The following is a 19,077-nucleotide window of genomic DNA, read 5'->3' on the forward strand; positions in this document are numbered from 1 at the left end:
GAATGGGGAATCGGAATTGCAGATGGCGCCATTGCCATCGCCATCACCATCGTCGTCGCAACTGCTGGCCAAGTCGGCCTACCGCAGGGGCGCGGCGGAGGGGTGGAGGAGAGAAGGAGCTGCGCCCGTTCGCCTTCTCGTAGTCTTCCTACGATCCACCATCCGCTCCGACGGCCAGTGCTGACGCCGGTGACGAAAGAGCGATATATATTCGCGATCGAAGCCGCGCGGTAACCGGAGAGAACGAAAGAATTCGGCAAGAAGCGAGTTGGAGCGGAGTGAGGGAGAAAGAGAAAGATTGAGACAGAGAGAAAGACAGAGAGAGACTCAGATAGACAAAGCTAGATAAAGGGGGATTGCGTTAGCTGAGAAGTGAGGAAAAGGGGAAGCGAGCGACCACGGCGTCGCGACGACGATCTTTTTTGTGCCGTCGTCGTTGATTACTTTCTGAGGTAGAAAGTTGATGCGACACACAAGACGAACGAGCGAATATAGCCTCGACGATCAGTGGAACCTCGGGGTGGGGGCTTTTTGGGTTGGCCGCATGCTCGATCGTCGCTGATGACGCGACGCTAAATGATCGTGTACCATAGTATTTGGGACAACCTACCACAAGAACCGTTGCGGGACAGTGGCGCAGGTGGTACGAAGGTTTGTTTCCAATTAATTGTCGTCGTTGTCCCCACGGGACGACCCTATTAATATACCCCTTCCGATTGGCGAAAGTAAATACACACTCGTGGGAGCGTTAGAAACGACACGGAATGCGAAAAGTATAGCGAGGGTCTTCGAGGAATTGCGGCCTCGCAATATGGCCGTCCTCCCGATTGCTCCTTCGATCGGTTCTCGGATTTTTTTTCTTGTCCTCTCGTTGTGAGCCTCCATCGTGTGGAAGAGGCGAGAAACGGAATTGTGTAATGAATTGATGATCGACGCCTGGAAACCACTGTCCGGGCGGATCAATCGCGGCCAGCCGCGTCATCCGACGACGATTCCTCCGCGTAGATCCGAAACGCGCGCGCGCACTCACACACATGCACGCGCACGCACGCACGCACGCACGCACACACACACACACACACACACACACACACACACACACACACACACACACACACACACACACACACACACACACTATTCCACAGAATCCTTGTTAAAATAAAACAAAAAATTATTGTTGTGTCAAAATCACTCTAAAATAATTATTAAAACTCACTTTTCAATCACGACTCATTTTAATGTCATTTATTATGGCCTGCACATTCTACACATTCGTTTCCGCTATTCTTCATCGGATATCGGGACACGACCAAACCTGTCATAATGCGGGCGTACTGAATGGAACTCTCGTTCTATTCGCAGTTAAAAGGGATTAAGGGAACGGGCACGATGATAGGGCAGCTCAGTTTGGTACCTGAATATTATCAATATGAATAAATGACAAAAATTAAATTTTTATGAAAACTTAATCAGAAATGCTTCTAGTGTTTTCTCTGGACTTACGATATCAAAAAGAAAGTTTATCAATTAATTTAGCGAATTGGAAATTCGGAGCACAAAAAAGGGTTGGCTTTATTTTTCATTCGCTCGGTACAAAAATAATAATTTTTTCAAATGAAACCAAACGCATTTGATAGTTTCAGTTTTAAACTTTCGACTTCTGTTTTTTTTCATCTGAAAATCTTTATAAATAATTTAATAATCAATTAAAAATTGTGTTAAAATGGGGCACGCATGGCACCTCAGGTGGGGCACGAGTGCCACGAGTGGCACACGGCGTCTACGGCGGCAGAGCTGCGCAGATGAATCAGCTGATCTCTCTTAACCTGCAAAATAACGCAAGTCAAAAAAAAGATGGGCTGATGGCGCTGATGCAAGTGTAATGACCATCGACATAAAGCATGGACTGCGCATTCCCTGCAAAAAGCTCTTGAAAAGTGTCCGGTAGACAAAGAGGAGATGTAGTCCGGGTCAATTTCTTTCTCTGTCTGGCGCCCACTATGTTACTGGTTAGACAGAGACAGCGCTTGACCTGGTCCAGTTGCTGTCTCTCTCTTTTGGTCGGACATGTTTTCTCTGCCATTGCAGTCCATGCTTTATGTCGATGGTGATGACCGTGCTATTTGTGCCCCATACCGTGCTATGCTCCACCCGTTAATTGGGCACGTAGAGCATTTTTGAAAAACTTTATTTTTTTATTTTTAGCATAAACTATAATTAAAAAAAAATTTTAACTATTAATTTTGTTTCTAGACGTGTCTATCTATTTATTGCATTTTTTCAATTTTTCAAATCTTTAAATGTTGAATTACAATCTTAAATTAAAGTTAGGGTGCCAGTCATGCCCCACCTTCCCCTACGCGTTGATCCCGGGAAATCGTGACGTCCCTTCTCGGACATTCAACATCGATATCTAAATAAGAACGGTGTATCGCTTGGCTGCGATATCTTATGCCAAAGCGTATCATTGGACATTTATTTAAAAAACGTATCTTATCGCAAGGAGAAACAAGATTTGTAATATCATTGATTTAGAATTTAATTATGAGGTACCTTTTAAAATACACTAGATAATAATAATAGACTGGTAGAAGCTTAAATCCAGGTAAAGACGCATAATTTTTAAGTTTGCGCAAATCGATTTGAAATTATTAATTTATTATTGGCAGTTTTTTTAGATTTTCAAAAAATTCTAAATTCTATCTAATTATTCCGCATTGAAAGCCTTTTCTTCCTCGCATCAAGAGATAATTATATGCGCGCAGGCGAGAAAAATGAAAACGGACGCGAATAACCGGGATAGATAATTTGTCTAATTCTTTATACTTATAGTGCATGGACTTACTTAATTAAATAGATTTCTCAGAATAAAAAAATGTTTTCGTTATCTTGTTATTATAAAAAATATATTATTAAAAGTAAATAGAATGTTACAATGAGATCTACTTGTGTCAAAATTTCCTATCCAAACAAGAGTCAATAAAATTTTGTTTTATTCAATCAAAAGAGTAGTTTCTTAATGTAGAGTAGAACGGTCCAATATGTATTTTCTAAGATGACGTATACATCTGAATGATTTGAGCCAAATTCTTTTAAATCATCGATTGATTAATCGCATTATGCGCAAATTTAAATTTGCTTTGTAAAAGTATTGTTTTTTTATATTACCAAGATTTTATATAATTTTTGGTATAATCAAGATTTTTTTACAAAATGGCATGTCTTAGATAATTTTTGCTTCAGTTAGTTAATCATTATCGTGATAAAATTTGTGGATGTAGTCTTTTTCATTAAAGATAAAATCAGATTGTAGATCAATTAACCCAATTAAGGTGGGATTAGTGACAGTCACTATCCCTTTTAATCTCTTGATATTAATGCATTTTTTTGCATTTTTCATAGAAATTACGCTACGAAAACAGAAAAAAGAAAGACAAAAATAAAACTCGCCTGACATTATTTTAAATGCTTTAGAATGAAAAAACATAATTATCCATCCAATAAGCCGTTCTAGAATTCAATATAAATTATCGCATAAAAATTTCACAGTGTGACAATCAACCCCGAGGTTGATTAGTTAGGTTAATTAGTTGCAACGACATGTAAGAGCAAAATTTTTTTTTAATACTCATCAAGAGACATATGCTCGTATTCATAATCAGACCTTACATTCAAGGCCTCCTTAAGTTTATCTTTAGATGATCTATAGATTATTTTATTGACTGAAAAACATCTAAAGATAAATTTAAGGAGGCCTTGAATACGAGGAAAGACTATATGAATACGAGCAATGTAGACGTATTGTAATATACGTAAAGTTAAAAATCTTTCATTCATTTTCTTGTAAAAATCATGATCATCGATCTCTATCTCTCATAAGGCATAAAATTCGTTGAATAACCGTATAAGTAGCTTGCACGCAGAAAAATATCAATTCTGTTGCAAGAAAAGCGATTACCCATTACATTTTTGTAATAAGTAAGGCGTAGTCTACAATGAAGACTTAAGCTTTAAGCCGTAAGAAATTGACAAATCACAATTAAGTATTATATTTTTATAAAAATCAACTATGATTGATCAATTTCTTATGGCTTAAAGCTTAAATCTTCATTGTAGACTACGCCTAACGGTCATCTTTAACAAAGAATATTCTCTTGATAATAATCTTAAATATAATTATCATAAACTTTAGAAAAAAGAGAATTTATTTGTTCTCTTCCAAAAAATATTATAAAATTAAATTGAAGAAAAGTAAAAAAAAAAACAAGTGAGTAAATCGAATTTTTAATTTGATATTCTTGAGTAAAGTATCAAATTATTAGAATTCAAGAATATACTTTGAACAAATTTGATGCCTATAATATGGTACGCATGATATATTTGTGTGGATATATAAATTTATATATAAAGTATTTAAAATATACAATGGTAAGATATTTATTCAATTCAAGTCATACGTACGTCTTTCTCTTCGTAAACAAATGTTTTTATTTCAAGTAAACTCGTTTCAAGTAAATGACGAGTGTATTTTGAGACTCTTTTATCAAGAAGATAATCCTTGCAAAGATAATTGTTACTAAAGAAACTAAACAAAAAATTAATAATTGCTTTTCCTAGCGCGAGAACTGAGCGTTCGTCCGCAATACGTGTGTGTATCGGGCGTCCGCCGGACCGTTGCGCAACGTCGTCCCTCGGAATCATTCATTCGCTCGGATCACGGATAGGAAAAATCTCTCTTCTCCCGTCTCATTCGCCGCGTATACAAATGACATATCGCGCGCGGACAAGAGCAGGTCGCGGGGCAGCGCTGCGCCCGGGGTTAATCATGGCGGCGCGGCGGTGCGCGACACCGCGGCCATGGCAGCCACTTGGCTGTGAATTCGATCCGCGCGTGATCGCGCGAGCTAATGGACGATTCCCGTCCCTTCCCGGGACGATTTGATGTCGCACGGGACAGATCGTCGGCTCGATCCCTTTCAGCCCGAAACGGCTTCAGCCGTGTGCACGGTTCTTTCGAGAAAAAACGGCGGAGCTGGGCGGAACGACGACGCGCCGCCGCCGCGTCGTCTCAACGAGAACGCCGGGCGCGTCGATCGGCCATCGTTAGCGCCGATCGTCGCTGTTGGAAACGCGGCCATATTTATGCGATGACGTCCGCGCGCGCGGCGCGGATCTGGAGCGGAAGAGGAACGCGAGAGTCGATCGAGGGCCGCCTTAGGTAGTATCGACGTCGGGTCCGCGCGGCGCGTCCCCCTCCCCCCTCTCCATCCTCCCTCCCTTTTCTTCGCACCTTATTCTCGCGTCCTCGGTTCCAAAGATCGCGTCACAAGTTTAGAAATCGCGCTCGGAGGGGCGGGGAGGAGAACTTGCCGAGGAGTATAATCGACGATCGCGAATATTTACGCTCTTGCTTTGCACGCGCGATTAGATCCGGTCTCGCGGTGTCGCGCGATTAGAGCGGCGGCGACGGCGGCGACGACGACGACGAAGAAAAGGAGTAGGTATATAAAATATAATAGCGGCGGAGGAGCAGGAGGGAATAAAAAAAAAAAAGAAGAGATCGAACGCGCGCGCTTTTAAGTCGACGGGGAGGGGGGGGGGGAGGGGGACGCGGCGGAGAATGTCACACGCGGATTAAGAGACGATTATTTTCTCGATTTTTCTCGAATTTCACTTGGCGCGACACGGACGGAGGGAGAGAGGGAAAAGAAAATGGTGGCCGCCGTGGCGGCGACGGCGACGACCACCACCATCGTCATTTACCACCGTTGCCGTTGTCGCTTTGCACGCGGCCATGTCCTCCGCGTCTCGCCTCCATCGTGAGGCACAGTGAGGCACGCGGGCACGCACGCGGGAGTACCAACATCCGGTTTGGCATTTCCGTGAGTCGCGACGCCCCACGACGACGACACGCGACGGCTGACGGCGCGCGGAAGAAATAAAGAGAACTAGGAGGATCGTGTATCGTTGTTGCGCGAGTCAACAACAATATACGATACGGGGGGAGAGGAACGGCCCATCGGCATCGTCAGTGTAGCGGCCTGCAGTCGCGTGGTCGCTGGCGCGGGCCACGCTATCGCTCCGATAAAGGTTTTTAATCTCTCCAGACTCGTGCGAGAGAGTGTCAGGCGGACCACACACACTCGAGGCAAGAGCGGAGAGAGAGAGAGAGAGAGAGAAAGAGCGTCTCGTCGCCCCTGTCGTCGTCGTCGTCGTCGTGCCGTGCGACGCGCGTGAATGCGCCAGCAACAAGAGCGACAGTGGCAACAAAATCGAGGAGGAGTAGCCAGCAGCAGCGACGAGTGCCGCAAGCGTATAGTAATATCGTAATCGTTATTGCCCAGGAGAGAGACCAGAGTCCGTCGACGACGACCATGATGATGATGATGATGATGATGATGATGACGGTGCTTCGCGCTGGACGTCGGTGAAGAGAGAACGTGGTGAATAATTATTCCTGCGCGGAGAAGGAAAGGGAAAGAGCGAGAGCGAGAGAGAGAGAGAGAGAGAGAGAGATGAGCGAGCGAGCGAGCGAGCGAATGGGCGCGCGCGCGCGCGTCGCGCTTCCTCCTCCTGCAGAGGGCAAGGGCGAGCGAAGAAGTCTGCGCGGAAGCGCGCGGCTCTCGTCCAAGATGTCGGGAAGGCTGCCCCGGTTGCGTGCCCTGCGGCCGCGAGCGCAGCCTCAGAGACGTGCGAAAACGGTGGAGCCCGTCGTCGACGGGGCGACCACGTCGGCGCGACCGGAAGAAGGTAACCTTAAAGCAGTGGAGAGTCACGAGGCGGAGCGCGATACGAAGAGACCCGACTCCGCGACGAAGAGGAGTAAAGATAATAACACGAACGTCTCGGTGTCCGGCGCGGCTGTGAACAAAGCGTGCGAGATGGGAGACGGGGGCGACAACCACGACGACGACGACGACGACGAGGAGTTGACGATGACCGCCGTCGACGCCACCGCTGACGAGGAGCAGGAGGAGGAGCAGAAGGAAGAGGAGGAGGAGGAGGAGGAGGAGGAAGAAGAAGAGGAGGATGGGGAGCAGCAACAGGACGGCGACGAGGAGACGCTGGATGGCGATGTCGACGTCGACGTCGTGATGAATTCCGAGGAGACGATCGACGTCGAAGAGGTGAACAGCTGCGCGTCTTACGAATGCAAGACCTGCGACCCGCCGAAGATGCTGCTGAGTATCAAAGCCTACTTCGAGCACCTGCGGAAGATGCACAATTATAAGGTGAGCTATTGCACTCTTTCTCTCTCTCTCTCTTTCTCTCGTTTGATCTGCTGTTTTTCGCGTTTTTTGCTTTTCTTTTAAATTCCTTTTTATTCATTTTTTTTCTTCTCTCTTTCTCTTTCTTTCTCTCCCTCGCCCCTTTAAACATCATGGCCGTTTTTAAAACGGAAAGAGAAAGCTCCGTTTTAAAAACGGAGGGCGATAGCATTGACGGTTATACGAGTCATTATTAGGGACGCAGTGTTGTGCGCTATTTTACCGCGATTGCCGTAATTTATAGTGAACGTAGTGAACGAAACGTGCTATAAGCGAAACAATTATAGATCAAGACACACACATGCTCCTAGGTCGCAGGAATATGTTTTTTATATGTAATTTTTAGGGCGAAAACGGGCACAGTCCAGTCAAAAATCGTTGCCCTGCGTGCTCGTATGTCGCATTGAACGTGAAAGATCTTGAAAATCACCAAAGAGCGCATCATTTGAAAAGAAAATTCTTTCGCTGCGCAAAATGCGATTACGTGACGCACATCAGAGCGCGTTATACTAAGCATGTTAAATATCATTCTATGCCGATGATCAAGTGCGATGCTTGTGATTTTAGTTCAGCGTATAAGGTTTGTTCCTCCACTACACTACTTGTGTTTCCCTGCAGATATGTTTTTAAGCATATCAGAAACAAAAAACAAAACTTTCCAGGGTTTCAATGAAGCTTGCAAGATTACACTCTTGAGATTATGTAGATTATATGTGTGCCTTTAACGCTGTTTTTCAGTGGAATCTAGAAAGACACATGCGGAATCATGGAGGTGGAGGTGCTTTCAAATGTCGTGCATGTAATTTTACTGCTGATATCCGTCAGAGCTTAACGGTGCATGAGTCGTATCATCATGACCCACCTGTGGGTCAGGTCAACCGCAAAAGTAATAACGCTTTTGAACGTAAGCCACGAAATAGTCCAAAACGTTACAACCAGGTATTATAAGCATATATATCATATAATCGTAATTTTGTTCACGCGTTAAAGACCACCCAGTTAATTAATCACTCCGATATAACGTATTTAATGTTCGTTAGGTTGGAGCCAGCGACTTTCGAGAGGTGATAAATAAAAGTGGAAATACAACCGCCACATCGGTCGGTTCTTCCGATTCGTTCGTATCAGATCACTCGCTAATTTCAATAGACGATAAGAAAAGCGCCCTGGCCAACGCCGAGTGTATCGCGTTAAAATGCGAAGAGAAAGGCTGCCAATTCATAACAGCCTGGGACTCCGAGATGCAGCGTCATGTAGCGGAGTGCCACACGCCGGTTACTCCATCGAAGCCAAGAAAACCACTGCCAATGCTAATTCCGTTGAGTATAGCGAGCACCAAGCTCAATAATACGGTCAACAATAGTGGGCCACCTGCGACCCTGCTGAAAGTTCCGCGCGTTAGGGTGAGACCTGAACTGGCACAAATCGCGAGGGATACGGAGCTAGCTAAGTTGAACAAGGAGGTTGGTTGAAATAATTTAGTATGGTTGACCTAAAAAAAGAAGTAATTGCGATATAGACACGTCATGTTTTTTATCGATGTTGGGTCGTCCGTTTTCAGGCCGCAAATTCGAAGAGGAATCTTAATACTGCGGCTGGAGTATTTGAGAGAAAGAACGCCTCCTTCTTCGATAAACTGAAAGAAAAGCTAACGACTACTGCGACGTCGATTAATAACGGTGTGCCGGAGGTAGCTGTAAGTAGTGAGAACGACTTGAAATGCTGGTGTACGTTTAAAGCTAGTAGCATGGAAGAGCTAGCTTGCCACAAACAGACCCACCACACGGCGCTCAGCGTGTCCGTGGGCACGACACGTTGTCCTAAGTGTAGAAGACGTTGCAAGAGTACAACTGATCTCCAAACGCATATGCAATACTGCCATTCGCGCAACGACGTAACGTCGTCCATCGATAGTAGTTTAGAGAAAGTAACGAATCGCTCGGACGTCCGCATGACCTCGTACTCTTTTTCGTCGCAAATGGATTGGGACGCGAATCTCAGAGGACTAAATTCTTCTGGACCTCCGGTACGGTGCTTCATAATAATGATTTATTTTTATAATAAGAAAACTTATCGCAACCGCGACCCTAGATGCGAAAACCATCGAGAAGTCTGTATAAAGCAAATAAAGTTTGCAAAGTTCGTTTGTAGAAGGCATTTATGAGATTTCTATTTGGGAAGTAAATTCTTATTGTTGCTATGTGAATATTCTTCTATTTTGGCTATGTGTTTTATAATTTCTCATTTCTGTAAGATAGTTAAAGACCTACAAGTGTTGCTGTTGCTGTGATTGTTAGTGTTAGCACAGAGGTATTTTGTAGAAGTATGCATAAAGATTATACTCTATGTATCGCGAAATAATGAGCGTTGATTAGAACCTTTAGAGCGAGCCTCGTTGTTTTTTTTTTTTTTTCATTTATTATTAAGAATGTGCTTTACATATTGCATATAGTGGATGTCGAGCATCTTTCTCTTTCGAGTTCGTTACTAGTTGATTTCTAATTATTTACTGGCAATCCTATTTATTACGATAAAAAAAACTTTTGTCAGTTTGAAGGTGGTCCGACACATCCGACCGGGCGACGGGTATTCAAATGTCCCCATTGTCCATTTTGGGCTTCCACCGCAAGTCGCTTTCACGTACATATAGTCGGTCATTTAAACCGGAAGCCGTTCGAGTGTTCAATGTGCGCGTATCGTTCTAACTGGCGATGGGACATCACAAAACATATTAAGCTTAAAGCGGCTAAAGACGCAGTGCATACGAGCGCCAGAGTGCTCATGACGGATGAGACGGGTCGACGGAATTATTCCAAATATAACAAATATCTTGCACAGGTGAAATAATGAATCTCAGTTACATAGAATAATTCATTGTCCTTATATCTCACATCGATACAATAGTTTAATGAATTTAATAATTGCCTTGTCGAAAGGCAATGTAAGATGAAAAAAAAATCTCGGCACCACAATTCGGCCACGGCGCTCGGACGCTTGATCACTATTGCATTGTGACACTTATTTGTAAGCATATTCTTAGTAATTAATAGATGGAAGACATCGATCTTATTTTTCTCTACAAAAAAAGTTCGGTCGATGTTTTCGAGAGTTGTAAATAAAAATCGAAACAAAACGTTCGCCGGTTTATCATGAGCGCGATACAAAATTTTTTATGATATAGTTTGACAAACGACGATTTCATGACATTCGACATCTCGACATTTAACGCGTTCTACTGTGAGATTTTATTTACATGGTGAAATATCTCTGCTCCAGGTAGAGCAGCAATCATGGGACGAAGATCGTATGGAGCAGCGTAGCATAGAGGAAACAAATTCCGAAGAATTGCCGACAAAGGTGTTAATTGTGGGCAATAAAGAGTATGTTCCGATATCTGATTCGGCATCTACGCAATCTTCTATCACGATTTTACCGTCAAGTGAGGCAAATCAAAATACTCAAAATGTAGACGTGAATCTACGACCTCCACCACCGCTCAAAGCAGCGATTAGAAGTCGTGGACAGTCTCTGTTGAAGAACAGTCCTATTACTATGCATATACAAACTCCTAGTGGTGGTGGTGCAGTCTCTATATCCCCAGCGATAGACGAGAGCAAACGCACCCAATGGAAGTGTAAACGTTGTAATTATCGAGATACCAACAAAGATAATGTGTTGTTACATGTTAAATCCCATTACGAATCTGCTGGTCATGAATCCATCGAAGAAAGGGTAAGTTCTGTATTGTTAAATAAAATTTCTTTAGACTTTATTCTGTCGGGAGAAACTGGGAAAACTTGGAATTATTGTACGCTTGAAAATCATGGGTTTTTAGTGAAATTTTCTTGGGATTCAGAAAAATTTTAATTAAAACTTTACTTTTAAATTAAATTCTATCTTTTCGTTTCCTGACAAAATTATTTCTTTTATCTTTTTCTATAATATAAAATTGTTGATAATCTATATTAACAATATATATGACATACACATCTGTATACATACACATATATTCTTATTTAACTCATTAAAAAAAAAATACTGACAATAGGAGAATATATAATTCTAAAATTACTAAGTTAGCGTTTAATCACTTTTCAAATTCTGTACTTCTAGTAGGCTAGATTTGTCTATTGTTACTGACGAGATATTATTAAAGAACATCAGCCTTGGGCAAATTTTCATCATCACTAAAGGGTTCTGGGGTTCTGGAGCCCTGGCAGTACTTGAAGAGTAATGACATTGTCGACTACAAATAGTAATTTGTATTTTAAATCATTTTTATCAGCAGAATTAGAAACATGCTATGAGTCAGCATTATTTCTTTGAAAAAAAAGTTATATTGCGAAAAATAAATTATACTACCAATAAAATTTGCCCACATCAGAATAATGAGATTGGTTATGCTGGCTTAAGGGGGTGCTGGACTGCCTCTCAAACTTGATCGGGGTCGATAATGTAAAGTCATTCGTGCACATCATTAATGAGATTTTGTATATATTTTTTTTATAGATTTGGAAATTTTTTCCAGAATTAAAGTATACATATTAATATCCATCTGTGAATTGGACTTTATATCGAGAACAAAAAATATTTTTATTGCTCTACTTTTCGACTTTTTACGCGTATATAACCTAAATTTTCGTTTCACAATTTCGTATCAATTAAGCACTAAAATCTACTTTTCGAAACTTGACACTGTTCTCGTCGTCTACTAGTATGTGAATACGAATTTCGTAAGTACAAATTGTAGATCTTTTATATTAAATAAATATTGTTATGTGACAGCAAATTAACAATTTTTTTCCGTTTTTGGTAGAAACTTCACTCCACAGACTGGTAGCAATACGTATTCTTTTATTCTGGAGAAGGATTTCCAAATCTATAAAAGAAATAAAAAAATATTGCAAAACAAAAATTACTATCTTTTTGTCGGTAAAACAGACAATTCCAGCATTGCCCGTCAAACTTGATCGGGGTCGATAATGTAGTCATTCGTACCATAAACAAGATTTCGTATGTATTTCTTTTACAGATTTGGAAATCCTTTTCCAGACTGGATTTTATAACGAGAAAAAACAATTTTTTTCAGACTGCTTTTTTTCTAACCTATATCTGGATTTGTAGTTATAAAAAGTTCATGAAACTAATCTTTTTTTCTAAACTTTTTCAATCCTAGTTTGAATTGCACGATATTGTTTGTATATGTTATCCCTAGAGGAATACGGTTTCATTTAGTACATATATACATATATATATATATATATATATATATATATATATATATATATATATCGTAGATTTTGTACACTAAGGCCGGTATTCACAATCGAATCTTATTTAAAGATCGTTGCAAGCAATGTCTTAAGATGCTAATACGGCTCTGTGATTGGCTGATGGCATCTTAAGACAATACTTAAGATGATTTTAAATATAAGATCCGACTATGAATACCGGCCTAAGCAAATATTGGACGGGATTCATAGACCGATCTTAAGCTCAAGCATTGTCTTAAGTCTAGCTTCGAGCCGACTTGAGACTTACTTAACCAATGAAATAACAGTATTGACGTCTCAAGATCGTGCTTAAGCTGGAACTTGAATAAGATTCGACTATGAATTCCGGCCATTGTCATCAAGTGACAGCTCTACGTACTAAAAATGAATTTTTTTTTCGTTTTTTATATTAAATCGACCGTATATCCCTAGATTTTGACGCGTATTTTAATTCTGTAAAAGTTTTACGATTCTATAAGCCAATTAAAAGATCAGTTTAATAAAAAAATGTCGGTAAAATAGACGACTTTAGGATTCCCGATGCTAAACTGGTAGTCAAACTTGATTGAGGTCGATAATGTAGAGTCATTTGTGCACATTATTAACAAAATTTTGTATGTATTTTATAGATTTGAAAATCTTTTTTCAAAATTAAAGTTTATGTATTAATATCAGCTTGTGAATTGAATTTTATACCAAGAATTAAAAAAAATTTTTAGACTGCTCTTTTCAGACACGAAATTTTCGTACTTATTAAACTTTTTTATTAGAACGCCCACGCTCAATCTGAAAGCGTGGTATTGTTTCTAAATGTTCACTCGATAACGACCCAGGCTTGAATTATGTGTACAAGATTTAAATTTTTATCTCAAGCACATTTTGTTACGTCAGAAACTAATTAAAAATTTTTTTCGTTTTTTTTTACAAAATCGTTACGTCGGATTTTGTTATCGTCTATACTTTAATTTTGGAGAAGAATTTTTAGTTCTTAACCGACCGATTATTCCATTGGAATTGACCAATCGTATTTGTCATTAAGCAAAATTAACAAATGCGATTGGTCAATTCCAATGGAATAACCGGCCGGTTAAGGTAACCGGAGTTGGTGAAATCGGCCCTAAATGCAATTAAAAGATTAGTGAGTAGAAAAATTATCGGTATACACCTATTGTAGATCCGGTCTTAATGATGTGCACAAATGATTCTACATTATCGACCTCGATCAAATTTGACGAACAGTTTACCATTCCCTTAACAATCACTACTATGGTTAGAGGCTACTCCAGGGTTGAACATTTATGTAAACTGTATTATATATATTAATCATCTACATTACCATAGTCTAGTTATATCAGTTGGAACACACTACTTTTTTGAGGAAACAAACTTCTAATGTGCATGTGTCAATTTGTATCATCGAGAAAATGGCGCCCTATTACCTAACCAAACTGTTTAGAAAACATCAATTAGTGCAATGTGTGCACGTGTAAATTACAAGTAAATATTAAATAATAAGAAATTATTTTTGTATTATTCAAAATATTCACAGTAATTTGGTTGGATAAATAGTAACAAAGATATATTGATAATACGAAAATAAAAATTGTAATATATATAATTCAGTAATAATAAATGTTGCGGTAAATAAATGAATTACATAATAGAATATTTATTTTATTTTTATTTATTATGTGCATGTTTTGCAACAAAAGACATAGTATGAAACGATTACCTGTTTTATGAGCAATTATTAAACACGGTATTTATATTAAACACAGATAAAATAATTCATTGTATTACACTACATAATGAGAATCTTTATTGGAAAACGCCAATAATAATTACCAACGTAATTCATCAAAAATATTTAAATGTAAACGTGTGTATAATTTTTAAAATAATGACATGTTACATGCACTTTGTCCCTCTTACATCAAAAGTGCTGAGTTCAATGTTGTAACTGGTATAATTAGATTGTAATAATACATATATATCTATAATATAAACTATGTAAACTATGTTTTATGTATCATCCATATACACAATCTATAGATTATAGACGATAACAATTTTATCAAAAATAATGAAAATTATAATCCGTTTCTTATTTTTAATATTATAAATTTTTACTTTATCACAGACAATACTAAAGTCAAATATATTAATAATTTTACAGCTTGATTACTTTTTTGTATTAAATTTTGTAATTTATAATAATTTACATTACTTACATTGTTTACGTGAAAAAGATTTGCGTAAAAATTATGCAAGAATATGTAAAACATCTATGTAGACATAAGCTTGAAATTAATGATACAACTCCCTGATGTAATCTTTTTAGTATATAACAACTAAGGTCAGTATTCATGGTCAAATCTCTTTTCAAGATTGTCTCAAGCACTGTCTTAAGATGCTAATATGTTTTTTGGTTGATGACATCTTAAGATAGTATTTAAGATGATTTTATATATAAGACCTGACTGTGAATACTGATCTAAGACTTATATAGTAATTAACCAAGTAACTAACCCATTATAATTTAATGCTACTTTGTTTTGTTTTTTGCAGAATTTGTTTATTTGCGGGGATTGTCCGTTTTCAGCATCGGATGCTGCTACTTTATCCCTTCATAGGACGCACCATCGACCAAACTTAGAAGCTATATTTAAATGCTATCTTTGTCCATACTACGTTAGTACAAAGGCGTATGTGTCGCTGGTAACTTATTTTATTAACACAAATGTTCCGTTTTTTAAAATTTATGATTTAATTCTATTATCAACTATTCTCATTTAAGATTAAGAAATACTTATTTCTTATTTGTATCAATAATAAAAGATATAGTATTTTATACACATAAAACATTTGTATTATATATAATTAAATATATTTAAATACAACATATAATGCAATTGCGGTATTTGTTGTGTATTATTACAGAGAACTATTAGAGCATGTTAGACTCCACGGGGAAGAGCTGGCAGTTATGCATCAACAAAATATGGATGTCCAGATTTCCAAGAATAAATCTCCAATAAATTTCCAAGAACAAATATCAATTTCCGAAAGCAGTAAGTTATTATAACACAATGCATTGTACAAACGTAACAAGTGTACGTAACAAAATGCTGCAATCTGACTATTTGTTACAGGTGTTTCACGAACAAAGGACTCGTCCATAGAACAAGTGATTCAGATAACGTCGTGCAACAATGTGACGGCATCTACAAAGATTACGGAACCTCAGTCGCCATCGTCGTTTCTTCTGGATACTCGTGCCCTTCCGGATGCTCCGCTGGTTTGGGTATCGAAGCTAGATGGTACTTTGACAAAAATGCTTAAATGTCGTCACTGTCCGTTTATCTCATCGCGACGTGCAGAGGTGCTCGATCATGAGACAATGCATGTAGACATGCCAACTCAGGGTCCCTTAATCGCTTGCGCGGACTGTAGCTTTACTTGCTCACGTCGGGAAGTTATGACCGCGCATACAGAAATGCATGCAGGAACTCTCGGTACTGTTCATTGTCTTGTCGACGAAACACGACCTGATGCCCAACAGGTGAATGATCTGGTTATGTTGCTTGGCATGTCAGAAATTCCTGTGTTAGGCAGCGAGCCCGATCTACAGGATTCCCGTTTGGTGCACTGTTGTGGCAAGTGCCCAGCACGATTTCTGTGCGAAAAAGAGTTGCGTATTCATCTCCGGTATCACACAACGGAACTGGCGTATTCATGCCAGTGGTGCTCGTATGCAGCGCGACAACCGGCGCACTTACTAGCTCATCAAAAAGCACACTCGACAGAATATCAAGAGCGCACCAAGTATCTGTTGTCTTTGTATGGTCACTCGCAACGTTACCCACCACCCGCGACAGCATGCGTCGAGACGGAGAATCGGGAGAACAATGATAACGGTGGCCTAAATGTCGCGTGGATTGTCGTTGAGATCAATGAGAACGTAAATAGTTCCTACAACAATATTAATGGCACTACAGTGACTGTTCAAAGGACTGGGAATCAGGTGTTTACATGCGCTAAGTGTCCGGCTCGTTACTTCAAACTAGATGCTTTAGAGTATCACATGACATTACATGGTTCGAATAACCGGTTCAAATGTAATGACTGCGATTATTCATCGAAAACTGCACAAAATTTATTAAAACATCAGGTGGTACATCGACGACATAATGAAACCAGCGAAGTGTCGACTGTGCAGCTATTGTCTACCCCCACTACCACTACCGACTCTGCTCCGGTATCCTCTCCCGGATCGCCATTGCAATTGTCACCGGATCCACAATTCGGTGTCTTTATGCGCGGCAATCCCAATTTTGTTTATCCAGGTTATCTACGGAATGGCCGTCTGAAAGAAAAGCGCTATAAATGCCACAAATGTCCGTCCGCTTTTGAAAAACGTGAACAGTATAGGGTTCATCTAACTTTGCATGGCGCGAAACAACGCTATCGTTGCGATACATGTGACTACTCGGTCAAATATTATGCGAATTACGTACAGCATTTGAAGAAACATCAGGCGAACGCGGAAGCGCAGGCATCCCGAAGACAATTCGAGGACGACCGAATTTCAGTGGATAGCGACAGTATCATCGATGCAGGTGTGTCAGGAACGTCGCGTAAATCCTCGCGATCATCTGCTGCCGCCGTTAACGCGCTCACAGTATTGTCTTCTGCCAATAACACGTCCAATATCAATCACAATGCTGCACTGCAACCTTCCAATCAGGATAGGCAGAGTTTGCTACTGATGCAAAAAAAGGGCCTCATCTCGTCAACGAATGAGAACGACGCGGAGAAGATTCGCTGCCTGAGCTGTCCGTTCTCCACTACTGATAAGGATGTCATGGACTCGCACAAACGTCGCCATGGGATTGAGCGCATGACGCCGTCGTGCCCGCATTGCGATTACATTCCGCGGAAAGACGAGAACGTCGGTGAACACATCAAGCTGCACTTCACGAGGCTGTACAAACCCGAGTCCTTTCTTATAGTCGAAATGCTGACATTAACGATGGAGAAGGTATCCGCGAACAGCAAAGACGATAAGAGTGGTCAGCGGTTGAAAGAATTACTGTTCAAAGAATGCGAGGACGGTAGATTCCTACCACTCACCGAAACGATCAATTCTCTTTCCATACGTACCTCCACTAAAATTAAAGCTGTCAAGGAGAAGGTCATCGTAGACCCAAACACAGGCGAGACCAAGCAGCGCGTTGCTACGTAAATCGAACTTGTATTTAGCGATTAGTTGTGCTCGCAAAATGTTTATATGCCTTTTTCTACATCTTCAAGAAATTGATTCAAAATTGATAGACGATATAGCTGACCTCGCGAATAATCATAGATCAATATACATTGTAAAAACTTCGCAATTTTGTTTTTGTTATAGTTAACGAATTACATTAGAATTTATTGTACATCTTATTTCTATAAGATTAAAATAGTATATATATAAAAATTTGTTTTTTTGATGATAATGTAAATGCAGCGCGTGCTATATTCATTTCTAATCTTTTTATATTTTATCATTGATTTGAATATTGTTTAATAATTTCAAAATGTGCGTGCGAGCGTACTCTACGAAATTTATACATTGTACGCCATATTTTGTTGTGTTGACTAACGATGGGTTCAATCCACTTCGAGTCATTTTTAAACTATGATATAAAATATGAATGAAATTTCTGAATGGGATGTCTATATGATTGATAACTAAAAGATAATTGAAAGTTTGTAATATGTTCAAAATGGTTGGAACTTTTAAAATAAAATCTGAATGTATTTAAAATTTTAAATACTGTGAAAATCAAAGATAATTTATCGTTAAATTGACTTGATACAATAATATATCACGATTAAGTTGACTAATTGATTTTTTATTATAAAACTCTGAAACATTTTCACTTTTAAATATTTTCAGCACAGTTTAATATAGTTTAATATTTATTCAAAGCAATTAAAGGAAGTTCAGATATTTCATATTCCAAGTTTATGACTTTTGATTATTTATTGAATTTATTCAAAGCAATTTAAATTTTTATATGAATAAAATCTCAAGGATTTACAAAAAAGACTCGACTCTAACAGTGGTCATTAAGTTAACACCTGACGATGGTTATTGTAAATATTTATTTGAAGCCTTACCAGCCTTGTACAATATATGATAATAAATGCTCGTATTGTATATAGTATGTATATTTTGTGTCGTTTTAGCTAAAAATATATTTTATACACTTAAGTATATGGCATTAACATATCTTGCAAGCTCTTATAAGCTCCGCTAAATTAAAATTATCTAAACGAAGAGATTACGTATCTGATTAAAATTATTGAAATTATTTTTAACTTTTTTATACATTTACTTCAAATCTATTTTGTAAAAGTATTAATAAAATAAATTAGAAAATGATAGTATTAAAACATTAAATACACTAGTCAAAACATGATTCTGCTTTATGATATATTCCTACATTATATAAGTTGCAATTATTTTTCGAATTTTTCACTCAATG

At 39.2% G+C, this 19,077-nt stretch overlaps 1 protein-coding gene across 8 annotated transcripts; it reads left to right on the forward strand.

The window, feature by feature from the left end:
• Positions 1–152: 152 nt before the first annotated feature.
• LOC105835112 lies at positions 153–18,756 on the forward strand. 8 transcript variants are annotated; one of them, XM_012678101.3, is made up of 11 exons: positions 153–651; positions 6,111–7,235; positions 7,618–7,851; positions 8,010–8,210; positions 8,312–8,734; positions 8,833–9,297; positions 9,822–10,109; positions 10,548–11,003; positions 15,113–15,249; positions 15,485–15,615; positions 15,697–17,789. In XM_012678101.3, the coding sequence occupies exons 2-11, from the start codon at positions 6,519–6,521 to the stop codon at positions 17,787–17,789; spliced, it is 5,145 nt and encodes a 1,714-aa protein (XP_012533555.1). In that variant the 5' UTR covers positions 153–651; positions 6,111–6,518. The 8 variants fall into 8 exon arrangements, with proteins under 8 accessions (XP_012533555.1, XP_012533556.1, XP_036140214.1 ...); XM_012678102.3 differs by having other exon boundaries at positions 6,348–7,235; XM_036284321.1 differs by lacking the exon at positions 153–651 and adding an exon at positions 5,280–5,500 and having other exon boundaries at positions 6,348–7,235.
• The last annotated feature ends 321 nt before the right edge of the window (positions 18,757–19,077 follow it).

The sequence above is a fragment of the Monomorium pharaonis genome, chromosome 3 (assembly GCF_013373865.1).
Source record: "Monomorium pharaonis isolate MP-MQ-018 chromosome 3, ASM1337386v2, whole genome shotgun sequence".
In the NCBI taxonomy this organism is placed as follows: Eukaryota; Metazoa; Arthropoda; class Insecta; order Hymenoptera; family Formicidae; genus Monomorium; species Monomorium pharaonis.